The sequence below is a fragment of the Vombatus ursinus genome, unplaced genomic scaffold (assembly GCF_900497805.2).
Source record: "Vombatus ursinus unplaced genomic scaffold, bare-nosed wombat genome assembly UNPS02014809.1, whole genome shotgun sequence".
Classification (NCBI taxonomy): domain Eukaryota; kingdom Metazoa; phylum Chordata; class Mammalia; order Diprotodontia; family Vombatidae; genus Vombatus; species Vombatus ursinus.
Window position 1 is genome coordinate 9,687,376 of NW_020954587.1, and position 25,160 is coordinate 9,712,535.

The following is a 25,160-nucleotide window of genomic DNA, read 5'->3' on the forward strand; positions in this document are numbered from 1 at the left end:
GAGAGGAGGAAGAAGCTAAGGTCTCAGTAAGAGCAAATCAATGGAAGGTATATGAAAGGAGGAAGTCCATAATGAAAGACATTTATTATGGAATGGGAATTCCAGGGAGCACATTGGAAGGGGTGTACTGAGTTGGAGAGGGAGATGGAAGAGGTAGGATTGAGAAAGATAAGGATGGGAGAACAGGAGATAGGGTTGGGGTGGTGTGCTCCTAGACAATTAGTGGTTAAATAACAAGGATGGAGAAGGTAACAGGTGATGGGAGTTCTCTAGTTACAGAAGTGACAGTAGGAGGCAGATGATTTAGAAAGCTTACTGTGTCTGTCCCCTTTGAGACTCATAATAAAAAGTTTTTCAGAGAATTAAATAACCTTATTTCAGAAAACTAGAAAGTCATTGAATTGGGGGAAATTGAACTTGTCTGTTAGAAAACATGATAATTATTTTAGGAAGAGGTGATGGAAGGGTCATTGAATTTGCTTTTTTTTTTCTGGGAATGGAGCAGGGAATTTAGAAGACTGCTTATGAATAGGCTGCTATGGCTAGAACACTGACCAACATCACATGGGTATTTTATCTTCTACTACAGGCTAAATGGGAGCAGCTGGGTGGTGCAAGGGATAGAGTGCTAGGAGTCTCATCTTCCCACGTTCAAATCTGGCTTCAGACACTTATTAGCTGTGTGACCCTGGGCAAATCACTCAATTCTGTTTACCTCAGTTTCCTTATCTGTAAAATGAGCTGGGGAAGAAAATGGCAAACCTCTCCAGTATCTCTGCCAAGAAAACCCCAAATGGGATCATGAAGAGTCAGACGTGACTGAAATGACTAAACAACAACAAGAAAAAGAGGATAAATGGCTGGAAAAATTCAGACATAGACTTAGCTTCAGGTCCACTCTTACTTGTTCCATAGGAATGTGTGTCTGTGCAGAAGGTATAACGTGAACATATGCACCACCAGGGCTGGGGTGGCAAGAAGAGAAAATGATACTCCTGAATATCAAAGAACACAGGAAAATCCAGTGGCATAGGAGAAATTCCAATTCACCAAAAAGCATTCTGCAAAGTAACTACCACTCCCAGAAAGGTTTAAGCCATGGAGAGTTTGACACCTTTGGGGGATATGGAAGGAAGTTGGTAGGAAGACGGGGTCTGTCCTTTTATAGGGCTTGTGAACTGAGGAGACAACTTGGTTGGCAATTATGACCAAAGTGAAACCCTACTGTGATGTTTTACAAATAATCAGAAGCTGAATACTTCACAACAGAAAAAACCTTGTGAGGGTAATATATTTAAAATTCCAAACAAAACATTTTTCAGACAGTTCCTTTGACTTTAGCTAGACATATGATGATTCTTTGCAATGGAGGAAATCACCATTATTCAAAACACTTCTCCCTCCTACTTGTTCTTCTGTTCCTGCTCTCAGCCACACCAATCTTGATATGACTCATTCTCTTGAATTCAATTTCTTGGCTAAAGCTCCTGAATCAGGTATGATTTTTGGACTATTATCTTTTGCCCTTTTGATTCCTAGACCTCGATCTTTGAGCACATTCAACTTCACCTCCCACAAAGTTTACCTACCCTCTCCCCTATTAATCACTCATTAAGCTTGGCAGATGCCAGTACTTTTCTGTCTCCTTCCATTGGGAAGGAAACTATAAAAATAAGAATAAAAAAAAAAGAAACAGTGAGGTCCTTTGTGTCAGTAAAAGAAGGTCAAATGAGTGTAAATGATCCGTGATTGAAAAAAGGAATAAAATGTCATACTTGTTTAGCATCCATAACCATTTTTCTCCTTGGTTAGTGTATTAAAGAAACTCATTGCTTTGTAAAATTTATAAAAGTAATTAAGATTTTCAAATGGGTAAGAAAAACATCTCATACAGAAAAATATTATTATTATGTTCATATAATCTTCATGCCTCAATGAGTCAATTTATTACCAAATAGGATAGCGGCAACATTTAGCTGCTAGAGATTTATACATGTAGTAGACTTACCATTATCCTTCCATTTTATCATTATACTTTCCACAGAAATTCTCCTTTAATTTCTTTACAGTTTCCTGAATATTCTTTTTTGAAGATGGCAATTCAGAATAAGGGTAGGAAAGTCAGGTTTTGGTAAGAGGTCTACACAAATAACATGAAGTTTAGGAATTTTCTGTGGATTTCATTTATCTGTACTTATATGTGTTATTCTTGGTCATTCAAATAGCCAATCAGTCAACTATCAATCATTGATTGATCTTTTGTTCTGTTGGTGGGAAACAACATGTACACATATAGCAATATACAAAATATATAAAAAATATAAGATAATTTAAAGGAGTAGGAACTAGCAGCTGAGGGAAATTAGGGGAAGCCTCATCTAGGAGGTGTTAGGCACCTAAGTTAAGCTTCCAAAGCAGTTAAGAATTCTAAGAGATGGAGGTGAATTGGGAGTGCATTTTAGACTTGGGGGACAGACTGGGACAATGACATGAAAGGTGAAATGTCCACAGGCCATTTGAAATCAAGGCTCTCTTTCACTGACTGGATTTTTGACTTCTCTGAACTATGATCAAAAAGCAATTTGGAATCATACACGCAAAGTCACTACACAGTGCATTCCTTTTGATCTAGCTGGGTTAATACTGCTAGGCTTACAACATGACTAACATGGAAATACATTTAATATGATTGTACATGTGTAGCCTATATCAGATTGCATGCCGTCTTTGGGAGGAGGAAGAGGAGGGAGGGAGAAAAAAATTTGGAACTCAAAATCTTGTAAAAGTGAAAGTTGAAAACTATCTTTGCATGTAATTGGAAAAAAAATAAAATATTATTAAGTGGGAAAAAATACTGCTAGGCTTATACCCAAAAAGTGTAAAAAGAAATAGGTAAAGGTCTTATATGTACAACAATATTTATAGCAGCTCTGTGTGTGTGTGTGTGTGTAGTAAAAAACAGGAAACTAAACAGATGCTCATCAATTAAGGGATGGCTAAATAAGTTTTAATATATGAATATGGTAGAGTACAATTATACTGTAAGAAGTGGGACAATGATTTCAAACACTCGTAGAAAGACTTATATGAACTGATGTAAAGTGACGAGCTGAATCAGAAGAACAATTTATACCATAACATCAACATTACAAGAACAAACAATTTTGAAGACTTTAAAAAACTGATAAAGAATGAAATAAGCAGAACCTGGAGAATGGTTTATATAATAGCAACAAAGCTATAAAGACAAACTACTTTGAAAGCTATAAGAACTATGATTTTTATTGATGATCAGCCACGATTCCAAAAGATCAAAGACAAAACATACTATTCACCTCCTAAAAGAGAGGTAACAGTTTATGGTACAGAATAAGACACATATATTATTGTTACAGCCAATGAGGGGATTTGTTTCTATATTTTTTTGTCCAATGATATGGAGAGATGGGAGAGAGAGAACATAGAAGTCTGTTAATTTAAGATAAAAAAAAACAAGTTGGTGTGGTGCTAAAGATGTGTAATGCTACATGCACTTTCATTTGAGGTCACTGTTTTGTTTATTTTGCATAATTGATTGACTTCGTTACAAGATACTTCCCACACAGTGAGAGGAGGGAAGAAATCTGTAAATGTTTGTACTATAGAAACAAAACTTTAAAAAAATTATTTGTGCCCCCAAAAGATCCTTAATAAATCATGAGATAAGTGTAGACATGTCTAAAGGAACCTATCTCATAAATACATGTAGCTGAGTAGTCCATCTAGGAAGATTATAATATTAATGAGACTGATGTTACTGTCTGGATCCCTGAGTAGTCCAATTAATTTTGTTTGCTTCCATGGCTAGAGACAAATCCATCAATTGGTGAATGACTAAACAAGTGTTATATGATTTTGGCATCATACAATTGTGCTATAAGAAATGACAAGCAGGATGATTTCAGAAAAACCTGGGAAGACTCAACTGAACTGAAGCAAAGTATTTCTGTTACACAGTAGCAGCAACATTGAAAGGATGATCAACTGTGAAAGACTTAGCTATTCTTATCAAGACAACACTTCTTCCCATTTGTCTTAGCCCTCAGGAACTACCAATACTTTCTATAAGCCTTATTTATTTTAGTATTTGAAGTCAGCTATCTTCTCTTTCCTCACCCCCCAAAGACTTTAATTTGTATTTCCTAACTCCTTATTTAGCTACATAAAAATTGGAGCAAAATCCCTCTTTAGAAAGAATTACCAGCAGTCAAGAGTTGTCTTTAAGAATTCTTTACTTTTAAGGTTGAAGTTCACCTTATTTGGAATTTCTGAGATTATTAGAGGAAAAGACAGTTTTGACTTAACCTTAGAGTCTAAGGTCACACATTCCCCAAACTTCAATTGATTCTAAGAGGACCAAAAACCTTGAGCTTTTTCTTCTGTAGAGTTAAAAAAAAGGTAGATTAACACTATTACATGATCCTAGTAGAGGTTCTCTCAAGATTCTATTTAAAAAATCTGTGATAGTCAAAAAAACCTTTTTTTTTGGAAGAGGATGTGTGACTAGATGCCATCACATCTGGATGTCTCCTGCTGAACAATCCCTCTGCTTACTCTTTTCTGAAAATTTATGGTAACTTTCATGTCCCAAGCTTGACCGGTGAAGGCTTTCCAAGATTAATCCCTGTAGTCTCCTTGTCTATGTCACCAGAGATGTGCTTGAGGAAGAAACTGTCACCTCTCTGTAAGACCCACCGTCCTCATCTGAATCAGTGTTGAGATGATGGAGGACCCATCATTAAAAATAATGAGGGTCATGGAACCTGGTTGAACTAAGGGTAGTCTCTTACAGAGCCATCTCCCCTTTTTTTTCTCCTCCTCCAGTGGTTTGACAATCCTTGAACTTAACATTCTAACAACCTCCTTGGGTTCATCTATGTTTGACCATGCTTCTGCCCCTGGGCATGAAAGTATTATAGGAGCATACATCCAGAGCTTCAAGGGACTTCAACCGGCCATCAAGTCAAACCCTATCATTTTACAGACAAGAAAACTAAGTTTCAAATTAGGTCTTAAGACCTCTCTCGTGTGAATGCATTGTAGAAAAGTCCTATGGTCTGAGATATTACTGGTCTGGAAGACTTTTGGGAAAATACCCCTAAACCTCAAAACCAGTTAGCTGGGTGGCACAGTGGATAGATCATGGGACTTGGAGCTAGGAAAACACTGAGTTTAAAGCCTGCTTCAGAAACTCACTCTATGATGGTAGGTAAATCACTTACTCTTTATTTGCTTCAATTTCCTCATCTGTGGACGATAATAGCATCTACCTCTCAGGGCTGTTGTAAGGATAAAATGAGATAATATGTATAAAGTGCTTTGTAAGCTTTACTGTACCCTATACCATTTAACTATTTTCTGAAAGAGACAACGTCATGAAGTTTACTCAGTTAATAAAGGCACTGTAGTGTTGCTACAAAGGAGAAATAGAGATAATTGTTTGCTTCATGTGTGCATATCTATCTCTCCATATGTATGTATGTGTGTATGTATGTATCTGTCTGTCTACCAATATCTATAAAACCATTTCAAAGCTTGGAAAATATTCATGTATACATCAATTGACTTTCTTGATAATGCTTTGTAATTAGTAGAAAGGAAACTAAAAATGACAATTTAGTTTCCTCTGAAATCATCAAGCAACAGATTGAAACTTAGTTTAACTACATTTACTGGAGTGCCTTAAAATATAATGCCTCAAACATGAATGATTGCTTATCAATGCAATAGTTAAACAAGAGTCATCCTTTAAATCCATATATTGGATTTTTCTCAGTTCAGGACTTTCATACACTCTGTATTTCTTTCTTTTCATTAAACATACTGTCAGCTTCCTACTCCTTTCCACAAACACCACAAAGACTGACTACTAATGCTTTCTACAAATATCACAAAGCCTCATATGTAACCAATGGGAATTCATTTGACTGAATGTTCCCTCGCTGACAAAGGGATCAACCAGAAATCTAGAATATCTTGCCATGCCAGTGAGAATTTATACTCAGCAAAACAATCTAAAATTGTGAAGAAAAAAAAGTCTTTAGCTCTTCTCAGCAATGAAAGGATCTAAGACAACTCCAAAAGACTCATGATAGAAAATGCTATTCACATCCAGAAAGAGAACTATGGAGTCTGAATGCAGATCGAAGCATATTATTTGTTATCTCTCTCTCTCTCTTTTTTGTTTCTTCTTTCTTGTGATTTCTCCCATTGGTTCTAATTCTTCTTTACAACATGACTAATGTTAAAATAGGTTTAACATGAACATATATGGATAAGCCTATATCAGATTGCACGCCATCTAGAGAGAGGGGGAGAAAATTTAGAACTCAAAACCTTATGGAAGTGAATGTTGAAAACTAAAAATAAATAAATTAATTTAAAAAATAAAGAACAAAAGTCTTTTTTGTCATAGTAGGTGCTCACCTGTTCTAAGGATTTTTAAAACAATTTCTGAATCCAAAGTTCTGCAACAATCATAACCTAATGTCTTCAGTTATTGCCAAACAGTCTGGCTAATCTATAACAACTGTAATGTCTCCTAATCTGAATCAGTTATGCTTCTAACACAGGCATCCAGAGATCAATTGCTCTCTTCTTCTTTCAAAGATATTATTTGAATATATTTGATGTCCCTGATACATAGGATAAACACTCTTGTGAATCTGCTTTGATGGAGTAAAGTGGTTAATTGATTTGGGAGGAGAGGGCAAACTCATGAACCAAAAGGATTAAAATAATCTCTTTAATGCATCCATCCAGATTTTTTTCTTAAACTACTTACTGAGTTTTCTCCAAGAGTTAACAACTATTTTCTGGGGGGTGAGGATGGAAGTCATCATATAGTCTTAAAAATAATTAACCAGTCCTGTGATTTTATTGGTAAGAACATCACCTGCTCTGCAGCTTTTAGGCTTAGAGAGTTGCCTAGGTCATTGAGAGATTAGGTAACTTGCCTATGGTCACAGAGCCAGTTGTGAGAAGTAGAACTTGAATCCAGGTCTTCTTGTCTGTCAGAATTACTTTTGATCCATTATATTTGTTGTTCAGTTATTCAGTCACGACTCTGCATGACCCTGTGGACCATACTGTCTATGGGATTTTCTTGGCAAGGATACTGGAGTGGACCGCCATTTCCTTCTGTAGTGGATTGAAGCAAACTGGTTAAGTGATTTGACCAATGTCAAATAGCTACTGAGTGTCTGAGGCCAGATTTGAACTCAGGTCTTCTGTTATATTACTGATCTTTAAAGTGGGGGCTATGACCTGACCCCAAGGGGTATATAGTGAAACAGTTAAGGAGTAGGATGATGGGTTACATACCATCTTTCCTGCAATAAAGCATTTCCCAATCCTCCTTAATGCTACTGTGTTCTTGCGAAGATTGTTTCCAATGTATCCTGCCTATATCTTATTTATACATAGTTTTCATTTTGTCTCTGTTAGACTATGAGCTCCTTGTGGAGCAGGGACTGCTTTTTGCCTTTATTTATGCACTTAGCACAGTGCGTGACACATAGCAGAAGCTTAAGACATGCTTATTGATTTGTTTCCAACACAGATATAGCTTATCCCCTTACCCTTTCAAATTTCCCTTTTCCCCTTCCTACCCATTCCCTCCATTGTGTAAACTCCTTCCACTGTACAAGCTCTCAACCTCACTCCTTTTGTTCCAAGTACCAAAACTTCAGGGTGGTTATAACCTAATCACAATCTGTGGGCCCTTCTTACCTCCCTTAGTAACTGTGAAGGTACTATTGGGAGATCTCCCACCTCCCCACCTAACATGCCCATCCGCAACCTCCCAGAACACCCAAGGCTACAAAAGGCACTACTGTGGCAGGTTCTGGGTTTCAGGAATTGGCACAATAAGGGCCTTGATACTACATTCTTTTTCATTTTGGGAAGGGCAGTGAATTGCATAGAATAAGCAGATTTGGGATGGGTTGGTATATGCATTACACATCTCATCATATTTTTCATTGCCCACAAATCCAGTCTTCTTCCACACTGCCATTTCAAACACTATGTTGCTAACTAAAGTGGTCTATCTGCTGTCCCTGGATTATGGCATTCCATCTCCTTCTTGCATGCTTTCCAGGTTGTTCTTATGTCTGGAATGCTTTCCCTGCCCTTTTCTCTTCCCTTTTCCTTGGCTCCTTTCATAGTTCTTCCTTTTGTTAGTTCCCTCTTCACCCTCATAGGATGATATTACTTTATATGCTCCTTTTATTTTTTTAGCTCCATACATGTTGTTACTGTCTTCATCCTAAAATGTTAAGCTTCTTGAGGGTGGTGACATTTTTGCTTTTGTAACTCCAGCACTTAGCAGAGTGCTTTGCACATGGTAGTTGAACTGAATTGAATTGAATCAAATTTTAAGTTAACAAGGAAACTCCTTTCTCTGATGCAAACTGTAACCTACAAAAAATTGCTGTGGCTGTAAGTCATCAAATCACCCTACAACCAACCTGATGATAAGCTTCTCTGGATGTAGGCTAGTTCTTAAGTAATTTCCAACATCAAGCATATAGGAAAAATCTCTCTAGCCTTTCTTCCTCAGAATACTATATAAATTAATGTCAAGGAGAAAGGAAAGTAGAATTATTGCTCCTTGTCCAAAGATACTTGTCTTCAAGGTTTAAAGGCTGCCTCACTAAATAGAAAAGTATTCTCCAATCTCAGGCAGCTAAGTGGAGCAATGGATAGAGTGCCAGGCCTGGAGTCAGCAAGACTCATCTTCCTGAGTTCAAATTTGGCCTCAGATACTCAATAGTTGTGTGACCCTGGGCAAGTCACTTAACCCTGTTTGCCTTAGCTTCTCATCAATAAAATGAGCTGGAGAAGGAAATGGCAAACCACTCCAGTATTTTTTATTTATTAATTTATTTTTAGTTTTCAACATTCAATTTCATAAGCTTTTGAGTTTTAAATTTTCTCCCCTTCCCTCCCCGCCTCTCTCCCCAAGATGGTGTGCAATCTGATACAGGTTCTACACATACATTCCTATTAAACATATTTTCACATTAGTCATGTTGTAAAGAAGAATTAGAACCAATAGGAGGAACCACAAGAAAGAAGAAACAAAATAGAAGGAAAAAAAAGAGCAAATAGTATACTTTGATCTGCATTCAAATGTTATAGTTCTGTCTCTGGATGTGGATAGCATTTTCCATCACAAGACTTTTGGAGATGTCTTAGATTTATCAAAGTTAGTCATTGTACAATGTGGCTGTTAATGTGTACAACATTCTCCTGGTTCTGCTCACTTCACTCAACATCAGTCCATACATGTCTTTCCAGGTTCTTCTGAAGTCTGCTTGCTCATCATTTCTCATCATATTTCACAACAGTATTACATTACATTCATATACTACAACTTTTTCAGCCATTTCCCAATTGATGGGCATCCCCTCAATTTCCAATTCTTTGCCACCACAGAAAGAGCTGCTATAAATATTTTTGTACACGTGGGTCCTTTTCCCATTTTTTTATGATCTCTTTGGGATATAGCCCTAGTGGTATTGTTGGGTCAAAGGGTATGCACATTTTTATAGCCCTGTGGGCATAGTTCCAAATTGCTCTCCAAAATGGTTGGATCAGTTCACAACTCCACCAACAATGTATTAATGTTCCAATTTTCCCACATCTTCTCCAACATTTATCATTTTCCTGTTATGTCATGTTAGCCAACCTGATAGGTGTGATGTGGTACCTCAAAGTTGTTTTGATTTGTGTTTCTCTAATTAATAGTGATTTTGAGCATTTTTCATATGACTATAGATAGCTTTAATTTCATCATCTGAGAACTATCTGTTCATATCCTTTGACCATTTATCAGTTGGGAATGACTTGTATTCTTATAAATTTGACTTAGTTCTGTATTTTAGAAATGAGACCCTTATCAGAGACACTGGTTGTAAAAATTCTTTCCCAGTTTTCTGCTCCCCTCCTAATCTTGGTTGCATTGGCTTTGTTTGTGCAAAAACTTGTCAATTTAATGTAATAAAAATTATCCATTCTGCATTTTATAACATTCTCTGTCTCTTGGTTTGGTCATAAATTCTTCTGTTCTCCATAAATCTGACAAGTAAACTATTTTTTGCTTTCCCAGCTTGCTTACAGTATCAGCCTTTGTATCTAAATTGTGTACTCATTTTGACTTTATTTTGGCATAGGGTGTAAGATTTTAGTCTATGCCTAGTTTTTTGCCATACTCTTTTCCAGTTTTCCCAGCAGTTTTTGTCAAATAGTGAGTTCTTGTCCCAGAAGCTGGGGTCTTTGGGTTTATCAAACAGTAGATTACTATAGTTATTGACTACTATGTCATGTGTACCTAATCTATTCCACTAATCCACCACTCTATTTCTTAGCCAGTACCAAATAGTTTTGGAAATTGCTGCCTTATAATACAGTTTAAGATCTGGTATGGCTAGGCCACCTTCTCTAGCATTTCTTTTCATTAGTTCCCTTGATGGACCTTTTGTCCATCCAGATGAATCTCTGTAAAATAATTTATAAATTTACTCTATAAAATAATTTTTTAGTAGTTTGATTGGTATGGCACTGAATAAGTAAATTAATTTAGGTGGAATTGTCATTTTTATTATATTAACTCAGCATACCCATGAGCAACTGATGTTTTTCCAATTATTTAGATCTGATTATATTTGTGTGAAAAGTGTTTTGTAATTGTATTCATATAGTCCCTGGGTTTGTTTCAGCAGGTAGATTCCTAAATATTTTATAATGTCTACAGTAACTTTAAATGGGATTTCTCTTTCTATCTCTTGCTGTTGGGCTTTGTTGGTAATATATAGAAATGTCAATGATCTGTGTGTGTTTATTGTATATCCTGCAGCTTTGGTAAAGTTGTTTATTATTTCAAGTAGTTTTTACTTGATTCTTTCTTTTTTTGTAATAAATTAATTTTTCTGTTTTCAATATTTACTTCCACAAGATTTTGAGTTCCAAATTTTCACTCTATCTCACCCCTCCCCCCACTCCCAAGATGGCATGCATTCTGAATACCCCTTCCCCTAGTCTGCCTTCCCTTCTATCTCTACCCGCCTTCTTTTATCCCCTTCCCCTTCTATTTTCCGGTAGGGCAGGATAGATTTCTGTACCCCATTTCCTGTATTTCTTATTTCCCAGTTGCATGTGAAACATTTTTTTTAAACATGTGTTTTTAAAACTTTGGGTTCCAAATTTTCTCCTTTCCTTCCTCCCCACCCACCCTCATTGATAAGGCAAGCAACTCAATATAGGTTAAACATGTGCAGTTATGCAAAACACTTCCACAGTAGACATGCTGTGAAAAACTAACTCTATTTCCCTTAATCCTATCCCACCACCCCCCATTTATTCCATTCTTTCTTTTGACCCTGTCCCTCCTCAGAAGTATTTGCTTCTGATTACCCCCTTTCCCAGTCTGCCCTCCTCTCTATTATCCCCCTACTCTCTTGTCCCCTTCCCTGCCCCCCCCATTTTCCTGTAGGGTAAGACAGATTTCCATATCTAATTGAGTGTGTATGTTATTCCCTCCTTAAGTCAAATCCAATGATTCACTCATTCCCTCTCACCTTCCCCCATTTCCCCTTCACTGTAAGAGTCTTTTCTTTTCTGTTTTTTTTTGTGAGATAATTTACCCCGTTCTACCTCTCCCTTTCTCTTCCTCCTAGTATAATTCTCTCTCACCCCTTAATTTTATTCTCCAGATATGACCCCTTCATTTTCAACTCACCCTGTGCCATCTATCTATCTATCTATCTATATCTATATATACGTACATATAATTTTTTCCCCTCCAACTACCCTAATACTGACAAAGGTCTCATGAATTACAAATATCATCTTTCCATGCAGGAATGTAAACATTCAACCTTAATAAGTCTCTTATGATTTTCTCTTTCCTGTTTACCTCTTCATGTTCCACTTGAGTCTCTTATTTGAAAATCAAATTTTCTATTCAGCTCTGGTCTTTTCATCACGAATGCTTGAAAGTCCTCTATTTCACTGAATGACCATTTTTTCCCCCTGCAGGATTATACTCAGTTTTGCTGGGTAGGTGATTCTTGGTTGTAATCCTATCTCCTTTGCCCTCTGGAATATTATATTCCATGCCCTGCGGTCCCTTAACGTAGAAGCAGCTAAATCTTGTGTTATCCTGATTGTTGAATTGTTTCTTTCTGTATGCTTATAATATTTTCTCCTTTACCTGGGAACTCTGGAATTTGGCTACAATATTCCTAGGAGTTTTCCTTTGGGGATCTCTTTCAGGAGGAGATCGGTGGATTCTTTCAATTTCTATTTTGCCCTCTGGTTCTAAAATATCTGGACAGTTTTCCTGGATAATTTCTTGAAAAATGATGTCTAGGCTCTTTTTTTGATCATGGTTTTCAGATAGTCCAATCATTTTTAAATTCTCTCTCCTGGATCTATTTTCCAGGGCAATTGTTTTTCCAATGATATATTTCACATTGTTTTCTAATTTTTCATTCTTTTGGATTTGTTTTACAGTGTCTTGATTTCTCATAAAGTCACTAGCTTCCAATTGCTCTATTCTAATTTTTAAGGAAGTATTTTCTTTAGTAAGCTTTTGGACTTCCTTTTCCATTTGGCCAATTTTGCTTTTTAGGGCATTCTTCTCCTCATTGGCTTTTTGGACCTCTTCTGCCATTTGGGTTAGGCTATTTTTTAAGGTGTTATTTTCTTCAGTATTTTTTTGGGTCTCCTTCAGCAAGCTATTGACTTGTTTTTCATGATTTTCTTGCATCACTCTCAGTTTTTCCTCTACTTCTCTTACTTGCTTCTCAAAATCCTTTTTGAGCTCTTCCAAGGCCTGGGACTGATTCCTATTTTTCTTGAAGGCTTTGGATGTAGGAGCTTTGGCTTCATTGTCTTCTGCGTGTATGTTTTCATCTTCTTTGTCACCAAAGTAAGATAATATAGTCTGACTCTTTTTGCACTGCTTACTCATGATCCAAGTCAATTACTTGAGTTTTAAACTCTTTGTTAAGGTAAAAGTCTGCTTCCAATGTGGAGAATGTACTGTCCCAAGCTTTGAGTGTTTGTACGGCTGTTTTCAGAGATACTTCTAGGGATCTGAAAATTTTCAGTTCTTTCAAGGTGGTATGATAAGGGGTGAGGTGTTTCTTCTCCACCGCCACAACAAGCTCCACCATACCAGTGTTCCTCCTTGCCCCAGGACTGCCCCTCAGAACTGTGACCCAGATCCAAGCACTGGTAAAGCAAGAAATTCCTGCAACCCCCCCCTCTGATCAGCCACTTGATTCCCCCTCCGTCTGTGGGCCAGAAGCTCAGGAAACAGCCACAGCCCTGGGCTGAGCTCAATACTTGTGGCTGAGACCTAGCTCTTCTCTCACCGCAGTCACAGACTTTTCCCACTGACCTTCTAAGTTGTCTTTGGCGTTCCTGGGTTGAGAAGTCTGGAAACTGCCACAGCTGCCAGTGATTCAGTCCTCTGAGGCCTGCTCCAGGTTCGTTGCGGCCTGTGCGCCCACGCCAAACTGCACTCCTCTCCCTGCCCAGTGCGATATACCTTTCTGATCAACCATCCAGGCTGTCTTTGGCTGGAAATTTGTTTTGCTCTGTCTTTTTGTGGATTCTGCTCCTTTAGAATTTGTTTAAAGTCATTTTTTATAGGTATTTGGAGGGGTTTGGGGGAGAGCCCAAGCAAGTCACTGCTTTCCCTCTGCCATCTTGGCTCCGCCCCTGCTCTAGTTTTTTACTTGATTCTCTAGGATTCTCTAAGCATAACATCACATCATCTGCAAAGAGTGATAGCTTTCTTTCTTCTTCCCCTATTCTAATACCTTCAAGTTCTCACTCCAGTACCCTTTGCTAAGAAAACCCCACATGGGGTTACAAAGGGTCAAACATGACTGAAAAATGACTACACAACAACTGAACTAGGTGTCAATTTACTCATTTGTAAAATGGTGACAATACATGTAATGCCTACCTCTTAGAATTTTTTTGAAGGTTAAATGAGTAATTGAATAGAAAATGCTTTGTAAACCTTAAAGTAATATCTCAAAGGTTCCTAAACAAGATTCTCATACCTGTTAGAGTATAGGCAGCTGGTCAAGAGGATTACGTATTTGACTTTGTTCTGATAAATGTTTAACAACTTTATGATTCCAAATATGTTTTATATACTGAATAAAATTTTCTTCATAAAAGATTAACATATGAATACATATAAACTATGTATACAATTATTTTTTACTTAATTCTTATGTACGTATGAATGGTAAATTATAAAATTTCTTCCCTTTTATACTGAATGCAGGGCATGGGGAAAGTTTACTGAAATTCAAGGATATAGAGACTACAAAGGTTTGGGAATTTCTGTATTTTATCCCTGTCAGTTTCTAATATTACTTTTATTCAATCCAATTGATTAAAAGAGGTTCTAATCCAAGGCTCGTAGGCATTGGAATGACATCCAAATTGGCTTTATAATTGCATATGACTTTTTCTATTTTGTATGCCACTGAATCTCTAATATTTTCTTATAATTGATGACAATAAAATTTGGTACAAACTTTTTTTTCCTTTTCTTTTTTTTTTCAAACTCATGATTTAAATGTCATCAATTAGGGATCCCTGGTTAAAATTTCAAAAACAATCCTTTTTAATCATTGCCTCTCTTTTATTTGGTACACCATGTCCTAAAATACAAAGGTTATTTGCTCAATATTTACTCCTCTGGTAGCACTATTGAGAAATTCTAGCAGTTTTGCATAAGGCTTAAACAGAAGGACAAAACCGATTTTCTACAATTAGTTTTGTAATAGGCCAGTGAAGCTAAATTTTCCCTGTTCTTTTGTCCTCTAGCATAATCTCCAAATCACCTCCTACCCCATTCTATTTATTAATACTTTTATCTATACCTGTTAGTTGTGCTTATTTCTCTGGTTCAACATGAAATTTTTTCTAGGAAGTTACCAAATCTTATCTAGTCAAGTCCTTGTGGGCAGGGACTGAGTTGTTTTCCATTCTTACCTCCTTAGCATCCAGCATAGTGCTTTGAATATAGAAGGTACTTGATTTGAATCAAACTGAGTTGAATTGAATCTTTAAGATGGTTCCCAAATAAAACACTGAATTCTATGAACAATCAATAAATATTTACAGACTCATCCAGAAGGACTACTACAAATTCAGTCATGGTGGATGACTTCAGCCAATTAGTCAACATAGTGATTTTGTATGAACATTGTGAAGTCCTAGTGGATTTCATCCATCATTTTTCAGAATTACCTGAATTTAAGATATGCCATATATTAATTGAATCTATGTTTGAAGGGGAAACATTATTTTTCTGAAATATTTGTCACTTCCAGAAAATGTGGGGATGGGGGGGTGATGAGGGGAATCATTAAGCCCATCTCAGAAATTTCTAGACTCTTAAATGTGTCAGACAGGTTTCCTGGTGCCAGATTAGCTCTAAATGGTTTGTGTGAAGCTCATGTGAATCTAGGCAGCTGTTTCTGTGTGAAACAAAACATTTGTCTAACCTGTTCCTATGGATTTCAATCATTATAAGCAAAAACAAAACAAAACAAAACAAAATCAGACTATGATTACAAGCAAGCACAATGTGCACTTTGATCCAGGCTCCTGCAAATAACAGGATTTGGGGTTGGAGTCTGTCTCAAACTTCTCAATAATGCTTAATTTTTTTAACTAGTCATGAGGCTCTAATATAGAAGACTTGGATGTTTCCATATTTTGTCTTGCAAATTTAATTACTTTAAATATTTTCTTTCCTAACTTGTCTATTCCAATTCTATCTCCATTCTTTAAATGTCAGAAAAGCTTTGGACTCTATTAACTCTTTGGCAAAGTTCAGTGTCCTGGAATTACAATTATTCTTTCTACCCACCCCAATTGTTCTTCTATTTCTTGACTTTATAGCATCCTTAAATAAAATGTTTTCAAGAGGACTTCAAGTTTGTGGCCATTATTAAGGGACAATCCTTATTGCTCTCTCCTCTTATAGAATTTGGCTAGCAGTCACAACAGCAACAGCAAGCAGAATTTGCTTCATAGGTTACTCTGCTCCATCTTTTATATTTACTAGCTGTGTGACCTTGAGCAAGTCATCTGATCTCTCCTAGCCTCAGTTTTCTCATCTGTAAAATAAGGATGATAATAGCATTGACTTCAATGAGTTGTTGTGAATATCAAATAGGTTAACATATGTAAAGCACTTTGCAGATCTTAAGGGGCTATGTAAAACTATTATTATTATTAATTATCTCTATGCCTCTTCAATATATATCATCCATTTTGATAAATGGGGCAGCTAGGTAGCACAGTAAATAGAGTGCCAGGCATGGAGTCAGGAAGACCTGAGTTCAAATCTATCCTCAGACATTCCCTGCCTGTGTGACTCTGGGCACATCATTTCACCCTGTTTGCCTCAGTTTCCTCATCTGTAAAATCAGCAGGAGAAGGAAATGGCAAACCACTCCAGTATCTTTGCCAAGACAACCTCAAATGGGGTCATGAAGAGTCAGACATGACTGAAACGACTGAATAGCAACAACAGCCCACCTAACTCCACATCTAACACTTACTTCTCTCACTACACCACGTTGTCTACCATGTTGGAAAAACCAGAATTTTTTTTTTGAACAGATGGTATTCAATGCTATTGCAGTATGAGGAGAATGGAGTCTGGGCAGAGAGGCAGTATTGTGATATTAGTGATTGAACTGATGCAGAAGTGTAAGAAACTGCTTACTCATAACATGCTATGTTTTCTCTCATCCACTGACTCATGCTACTATATGTAAATGGTACAGTTTTAAGGTCCTAATAGTCTCCATACAAGAACAGAAAGTTCTCAGAGTGATATTAAGAAGTCCACAGTCAAAGCCTGTGACATCCACAATGGGAGACAAAGTGCTTAAATGACGGTTTGGTCAAAAAAGATCTCGAAGTTTTGGTGCACTGAAAGTCAAGTCAGTAAACATTTACATGCCAACTCTGTGCCAGGCACTGTACCAAGTAAACACTGTGGCACTGCAAGTTCAATAAGAATCAATATTGTGACACAGGCTTCACACATAAGTACTTCATAAATGCTTTTTCATTCATTCATTCATTCATGACAGCCCAAAAGCTAATGCTATCTGAGTTTGTATTAATAAAATTTCAGTGAAGAGAATGCTATAGGCGATTATTCTGCTCTCTTTTCCTCTCAGACCACATGTGGAGTACTGTGTTCAATTCTGGGAACTAAATTTAGGAAGGATATTGACAAGATGGAAAGTTCTCAGAGGAAGGAGACCAATCTGGTATGAAGACTGGAAAACATGTTATTGAAGGAAGTAGAAATGTTAAGATTAGAAAAGAAAAACTTAGAGTTACGAGAACTGACTTTAGGAGTGTAAAAGACCGTCACGTGGGAAAGGCATTAGACTTGTTCTGCTCAACCTCAAAGGACAAAACTGGAAATAATTGATGAAAATTGCAAAGAGGCAGATTTGGGCTCTAATAAGGACGAACTTCTTAATAATTTGAGTTATGCAAAAATGGATCGGGCTGCCTCAGGTGGTAGTGAGCTCCCTCTTCAGAGTAGGATTTCAAACAAAGGCTTGATAATTACATGTTAGGAATGTTGTAAAAGAGATCCTTGGTCACGTATAGGTTAGACTAGATGGCCCCTGACATCCCATTTAACCATAAGAGTATAATTATGTGAAAGTTTAGCAATAATTATCAGTCACCAGAAACTGGGCACAAACCAATGCTATTGATTATCCTGTTGATTTTGGAGCTAAACTATTCCCATCCCTTGACAAATTGCAAACAGATCTCCCTTTGTGCCTAAGGGAGTTTATGCTTACCTACACCAAGTTTTGGTTTCAAAAAATAAATTGGTATAAAGCTTCTTAAGAAAAAGAAATTTCATTTGTCAATGACCTAGTTCCTACCAATTACCAGAATCCAACAAAAAAACTGGATGAAAGCCAAATCACAAAATTCCCTAAAATTTGTGTCTTTAATTTTAATTAGATCAATCCAAGAAGAAAGAGGATAGCAATTTTACCTTAGTAAATTGCTATACTGTAAACTGTACTAACTGAAATTGCTAAATTTTTAAAATTTTATTTTTAATTTATGAAAACAAGCATTTCCATAACAGAATAATAATTAAAATGACTTCACATGAAACTGCCAATCCACTATGTAAAATTTGCTATTCCTTTTAAATATATAATAAAGTTATCATGTAAATTTCTTTTTTTGCCTTCCCTCCTGCCTCTCATCCTAGAGATGGCTATCATTAGACACAAAGAGGTATATATATGTAAAATTATTCTATACATACTTCTATTTATCAGTTCTTTCTCTGGATGCAGATAGCGTCTTTCTTACCACTACTAGATCTACTTCCAAAGATAATTAGGGGAAAAAGGGAAAGAACCTATATGTTCTAAAATTTTTATAGCAGCTCTCTTAGTGGTGGCAAAAACTGGAAATTGCAGGGATTCCCAAAAATTGGGAATGACTGATATTTTTTGAACCAGATTCAGTCTCAACAGATCATACTATTCTGTAGTAACAAACAAATCACTGGATCACAGAAGTGAGGAAAACACCTTCTGGATTATAGTGCTTCAAGCAAAAATCATTGATCAACCACACTGAAAATTAAATGTTAATTAAGCTGTGATGTTTTATTCATGAACAAATTCCTAAAAAACCACATGTTAACAGGAGTGGGATATATAGCAGTACTAAAAATGAATGATACCCTGGAGAATCATAAATATTTCTAAAAGAGGTCATAGTCAGACAACTGAAGGGATTATATGTTCATCACAGGGACAGTTAATTTATTTAAAATGTTTTAGGGACAAGAAAAAAGATGTCTCATGTCTTAGGAGGTGATCTCAATAGCACAATACAGTACGTCAGCAGATGGTACAAAGTTATGTGTGTGGTATTTAGTCTTGTGGGAAGAATTCTTTTAGCTGGATAATTTTCCAATGATGACTTGCCTTATAATTTCCCCTTCTTGGGTGCCTTCCATTCTCTTTATGAAACATCGAGGTGGTAAAGTGCATAGAGTGCTCTGCCTGAAGTCAGGAAGACCTGAGTTCAAATCTGGTCTCAGATACTTGGCAAATCACTTAATCTCTGCCTGCTTCAGTTAATTTTAAATTGGGGATAAAAATGAGATAATATTTTTAAAGTGGAGGGCTCATAGTAGGAGCTTAATAAATATTTCCTAATTTTTCTCTCAAGGCACTCTGGTAGCATTTCCCACTGGAAGAGCCCCAACTTCCTGATATGTCAGTTTTCCATTAAATTTCTCACAAAAACATGCAATACAGCCTTAAAACAGCAGGAACTTAATAGTTTGAATTCTTGTTATATAAAGAAATTTTCAAATATTTCTTGTTAAAAATAGTAAATTACTTATGTCAGATGCAAAATACTCCCCAATTAAGAGATGAAGAAGCTAAGTCACTTAAGTTAAATCAGCATTTCTCAAAGTGTGATCTGGATACCTTTATGAGTCCCTGAGACCCTTTCAAGGGATCTGCGAAGTCAAAACTGTTTTCATAAAAATATTAAGATATTTTAATTTTTAACATGGTAAATATTGAGAGATATAACCTGCATAAACAAAAGCTCTTTGGGGTACCCAGTAATTTTTAAAAGATCAAAACATTTGAAGACTGCTGTAGCAAATCATTATTTAGCATGGGAGGTGGGCCAGTAGAATGTGAGGGATTGTCTGATGTTGGCTACGTGCCACGTGGGGGTTGTGGCAAGATGGGGCAGGGACAAGATATTGGGAAGTAACTGGAGCTCACGGTCCCGAGGCAGGGGGCTGTGCCATGTGGAGTTGTGGAGAACTGGGGTAGGAACAGGATACAGGGAAGTAGCCAGAGCATGTGCTCCTGAGGCAGGGGACTGTGCCACGTGGGAGTGGGACAGCAGAGAATGAGCTCCCTTTGTCTAGTCCTCTCCCTAGGTGCAGCGCTAACCCCAGACGTTTCCTTCCAGTATCCGGGCCTAGCTTCCTGTGTCACGTCCTATCCCTTGGTGCAGCGCTAACCCAAGACATCCCCTTCTGGTATCTGATCCTACAATCATTCACTGGTAGGCGGGCTGAGGAGGAGGGGCTAGGAAGGTACATAGGGGCGGTAGGGGTCGGAGCTCGCTCTCTCTTGCTCCTGCTCTCTTGCTCTTGCTTTCCTGCTTGGCCTTGCTGTGATGGCCTCTGAATAAAGTTCGAGTGTTTGCACCTCCTGATCGGCTCGTCTCTGTGTTTATCCAGGTGGGCTCCGAAGACTGGTAAGTATGACCTTGGCAGCCTGCTCCTGTTAGAAGGAGAGTGCACGGCGCGACCAGCACAGTGGAGGGGAGGAAGAGATGGCAGCTTTTATTGCTATCTTTGTTTTTAAAACATATTCCTTGTTGCTGAATTTGTTCATGAAGCATTTTAAATTTCAGAAAGCAAGACATACATACACACATATGTATATGTATATATAAATCTTTCTTCAAACATTTGCATGAAACCATCACAGATTGTTCTCAATAACAACCAAATTATTTAGAATAGAATACAGGGCAAAAAGACAGGGGCAGTTTCTACAAAGCAATGGCCCAACTTTTTCCATATAAACAGACGTGGATTTTCTACTACAGCTGTCAGGTAAAGGAGAACTTGGAAGCTCTCAAGTCTTGTGACTAATTTCAGAAATGAATTTTGCTAACAGAAATGTATTTATAACATAAATCAAGAAAGAGAAAAATGAAGTGGGGGGGGAACCCCAGTACTCCAGACTGAGTTTTGAAAGCTATTACAAACATAAGATATTTATTATCATAAAATCTTCTATGGAAAAGATCTATCAGGCCTCAAACTAGATAATAGTTACACTAATATTTAGAAATCTTTGGAGTCAAACTGTCCAAAGAAATTGTTCTTTTGTAGCTGAGGTTAAAAAAACCAAAACACTCACCAAAGCTTCAGATTTCCTCACTTAGAGGTCAGAAAATGTCAGGGCTATGGAAGAGCTATGAGTTCAAAGAGTTCTTTCAACCTGAGAGTGCCAGACCGATGAATAGGGGCTAGGTGCACCATGTTGTTTACATCATAGCCCTGGTACCCATCTTAACTCCCTTCACAATGCCTGGTGGAATTGCAATATCACTGCTGAGTAGGTTACTATAATCGATTTTCCACCCATCAACAGTACTAAGTTGTACTAAGTACTAAGAAAAAGATTGATCTAATGCATAGCTTTTATAAGTACAAAGTTAAAATAACAGGGTCACTTGCAAATTCATTGACTTCTGCCAAGAATATGTAATCTACTGTCACCTCTTTTTTATAGATAATGTTCTAGAAAAACATCCAGGATAAGGCAAAAGACTATTAAAATTTTGTAAAAAAGGCATAAATTATAATCAAATCTAAACAAGGAGACTTAAAAATCAGAGTGGGCAGTTAATTTTATCTTTTTAATGGGAGGTAGTGATTGATTTTCAGTGAATCTCATAATTCATGTACCCATTCTTAACCATACATCTATAGTGGAAAGGGATCTTGATTTTCATATAGTCCTACACTTCCATTTTTCAGAAGAAAATGAATACCAAAAAGTGTCAGAGGAGAATTTGAATGCAGGCCTTTTTCTGACTGCCTGACTCTTCCTATTGTATTACAATGTTCAATAATTTTAAAAAATGATAATTATGTCTTGCTGCTGGATAAACATAGAAGCAGAGTTGATGTGTTTATGAAAAATATAAATTTGATATGGAAACAAGATATTTGTTTAAAAATTAGGAAGTATTTACTCCATAACATCATTTTTGGTTGGTTTTTATTTCCTAACATACTAAATTGTTTCTTACGCATGTTCTGATGTTTAGTCTACTTGCTATTATCACCCACTAAACATGGAGATATTTAAAATAATCTCTCAGGTATCTTTGAAATGTAATTTCTTGGGCAAAATATTGTGATACTTTCAGCCAGTTTTAAAAAAAAATCACAAGGTACAACATAGCTTATGGTATAAAACTGAAGGAAATCAACAAATTAAATCTCAAACATATTTCTAAGATTTTTCAACTATTATTTGATTAAACAACACTTTTTATTAAGTAGGCATTGACCCTAAGTTAATGTCTTCTCTTTATAGGGCCAAGACCCCACATAATACTCACTAAGGAATATGAATGAAATTAAATTTTAAAATGTACTTAAGTGATACAGAGATAGAGAAGAATACCAGGGAACATCATATGGCCCTTGAAAGTAGAAACATCTGTGTAGAAGGTTTAGCACCTCTCAGAGGTGGGTCTGAGCTTACCTTGACATGGTGGATGAGATGCTCTATTTCATTCACTTTATAGGTCTCTAATCCCAGCTCTTTACCTAACCTTAATATCCGATTCTGGGTTGGTCCAACATAGGATCCTCCAAGGTCTACGTATTTAACATTTTTATTCTGGTTTTCCAATAAAAAAGAGAAAAAAAGATATATTATTGAAAATAATAAATAGAGGAAACTAATCAGCATGTTGAGATTTAATACTTTACCTCACTTATTACCTTGAGTACATCTTTGAAACACTTTGGGTTAATGTGCCTACTTCCTCTGTTTATATTTATTTGAAAATTTGTAATATCATCAAATAATGTTATTGTTTGCTTTTCTTAACTAACAACAAATAGTCTCTCTTAATATATAAATAAAATACATAACTATATAAATGTGCAATGTAAAGGCACAAATGTTTATACATGTACATAAAACATTATTACAAAATCTAAAAATATATGTACATGTGTTATATATAATATAATTACACACACATATGAGAAAAGTTATTATCCTACTTAGACAACCAATATCTGGATAAAAAGATTACTTAAAAAGAATCACACGGTATATAAAATTTACTCTTTTTTTCTGGACAGCTATACACTGAATCTGGATTACTGACTTTTTAAATAAGACATGAAATGTTATGAATTCTCTTCATTCACTTCTTCAGCCTTGTTTAGATAAAGTACCTAGTCATTTGGATGCCAAAGAGAAAAGCAAGGGACAAAATTAAAATTCAAACCACTCAGTATAGTTTACTAGTCTATCATTTGGAAAGTCATAGCTGGACAGGGAAGGTACAATTATAATTTAACTTTTTAAAAATCTCCACATCCTTAACAGTCCGAAATTTGATAACTGTTTTGACTCAGCTACTAAAGAAATAACCTTCTGTGAATTAGAGCTGATCAACAACACAAGACGGTATGCTTCCTCTTTAAGTATTATTCAAAAAGAAGTTGGGTGACCATTTGGCTGAGCTGCTATAAAAGAGATTTTTGCAATTATATGGAGAGAGTTGGACTAAATATTCTTTAAATTCTTCATTTATTCAACAAATATATATATATATATATATATATATATATATATATATATATATATATATTTTGGTGAGGCAGTTGGAGTTAAGTGATTTGTCCAGGGTCACACAGCTAGTATCATGTGAATGAGGCCAGATTTGAACTCAGGCTCTCCTGACTCAAGGGCAGTGCTCTGTCCACTGCGCCACCTAGCTACCCCTTCAAAAAATATTTGTTAAGACATCTACTATGTGCAAAGCACTGTATTAGGTGCAATGAGGAATGCAAATATGTATAAACATGTTCTTGTCTTCAATAAGCTTATGATACAATAGGTTTGATTTTAAAATGTATAGAAACAGCTGAAATAAAAAGCAAAATGACATTAATGCAATAAAAAGGTATAAAAAGTGCCATGAGACTTCAGAGAAGGGAGACATTGCTTTTGACTGGGAAGTTAAGAAAATGCTTGAAAACAAGCTCATTCCAAGCATGGATTGCTTCATTCTTTGTACTTGTAGCCTCAGTGCTTAACACAATGTGGGCACATAGTAAGCACTTAATACATAATTGCTGATCTGTTGATGGAGAAGTTATCATATGAAGTGCATTTGAAAATTGGTAGAACTTTGATGGACAGAAATGCAATTCAGGAAAGGGAAATGCAATATCTATTATATGTCAGATAAGTGATCTAAACTAAGAACTACATGAATTCAGAGGAGGAAGGGCCCACTTATAGCTGCTGTGTTGAGAGAGGTATCATGGAAGTTAGTATTTAGCCTAGATACGATAAATGGTGTGCTTTAGCTAGGTCAAGAATTTCATAAGCAGAAATGACAGAGCATTCATGGTGGAGAGAATAAACTAAGTAAAGATATGGAAGTGGGAAAGCATAGTATGACATTTAGGAAATGACAAGGAGTACCGGTTGGCTGTGAGCATAGTGTTGATAAGGTAGATTAGGAGCAAATTGTGGAGGGAATTGAATGCCAAACTAAAGGGCTTGAATTTTACTAGGTGGTAAATGGCAAGGCAAGGAAGGTTGTTGAGCAGGGAAGCATCATGATCAGAGACAGACTTTTCAAATAAGCACTCTTGCTTGAATTACTGGGAGCTCTGAAACTGCTTCAATCTCTAAAGAACTAATAACTCTTGGGTAGAAATAATTGGAGATATTAACTAACCAAAAAAATGAAAATGCTATTATAACTCTCTTATTTTTTTATGTAAGGGGGTGGGGAGGGGAAGTTATTTTCTAACTTGCCCATCTCAAGTTGTGATTACTTACTCTTACGGTAAAAGTTCTTCCACCTACTCGATCCCGGGCTTCCAGCACTACAACACTCTGTCCAGAATCATGAAGCAATTTGGCTGCTGCCATACCTGAATGAGAAATGAGAGCAGAATCATTAGATTCCAATATTCTAAAATTCTCCAGTTACTCTAGAGTGCATTGTCATGGTTTCCAGATCCTTTCTGTATCATACTAACTAGTGAATCTGATGGTGTCTAAACTTCCTAAACACAAGAGACTAAACAGTCCACTAAGCGAATGGATATTTCTAATAAGAAAAAAACACAAAAAACATTTCACATCTGGTAAAAAGTCAATTGTACAATCCTAGGTCTGACTATACAAATTAAAGCTTAGCTGAACCTACGGTGATTGTTCTAAGAAATGTGTTGACCAGACTTG

General features: G+C 36.4%; 1 protein-coding gene across 2 annotated transcripts in view; it reads right to left on the minus strand.

Annotated features, from left to right (window-relative positions):
* The window catches only part of LOC114052800 (amine oxidase [flavin-containing] B), a 144,885-nt gene that overhangs the window by 53,476 nt on the left and 66,249 nt on the right, over positions 1-25,160 (minus strand). For both annotated transcript variants that reach the window (XM_027875517.1, XM_027875518.1), the window contains exons 2-3: positions 24,753-24,847; positions 22,422-22,559 (exon numbers count right to left, since the gene is read on the minus strand). In XM_027875517.1, the coding sequence (XP_027731318.1) occupies positions 22,422-22,559; positions 24,753-24,847 (233 nt within the window). The remainder of the gene's footprint in view (positions 1-22,421; positions 22,560-24,752; positions 24,848-25,160) is intronic.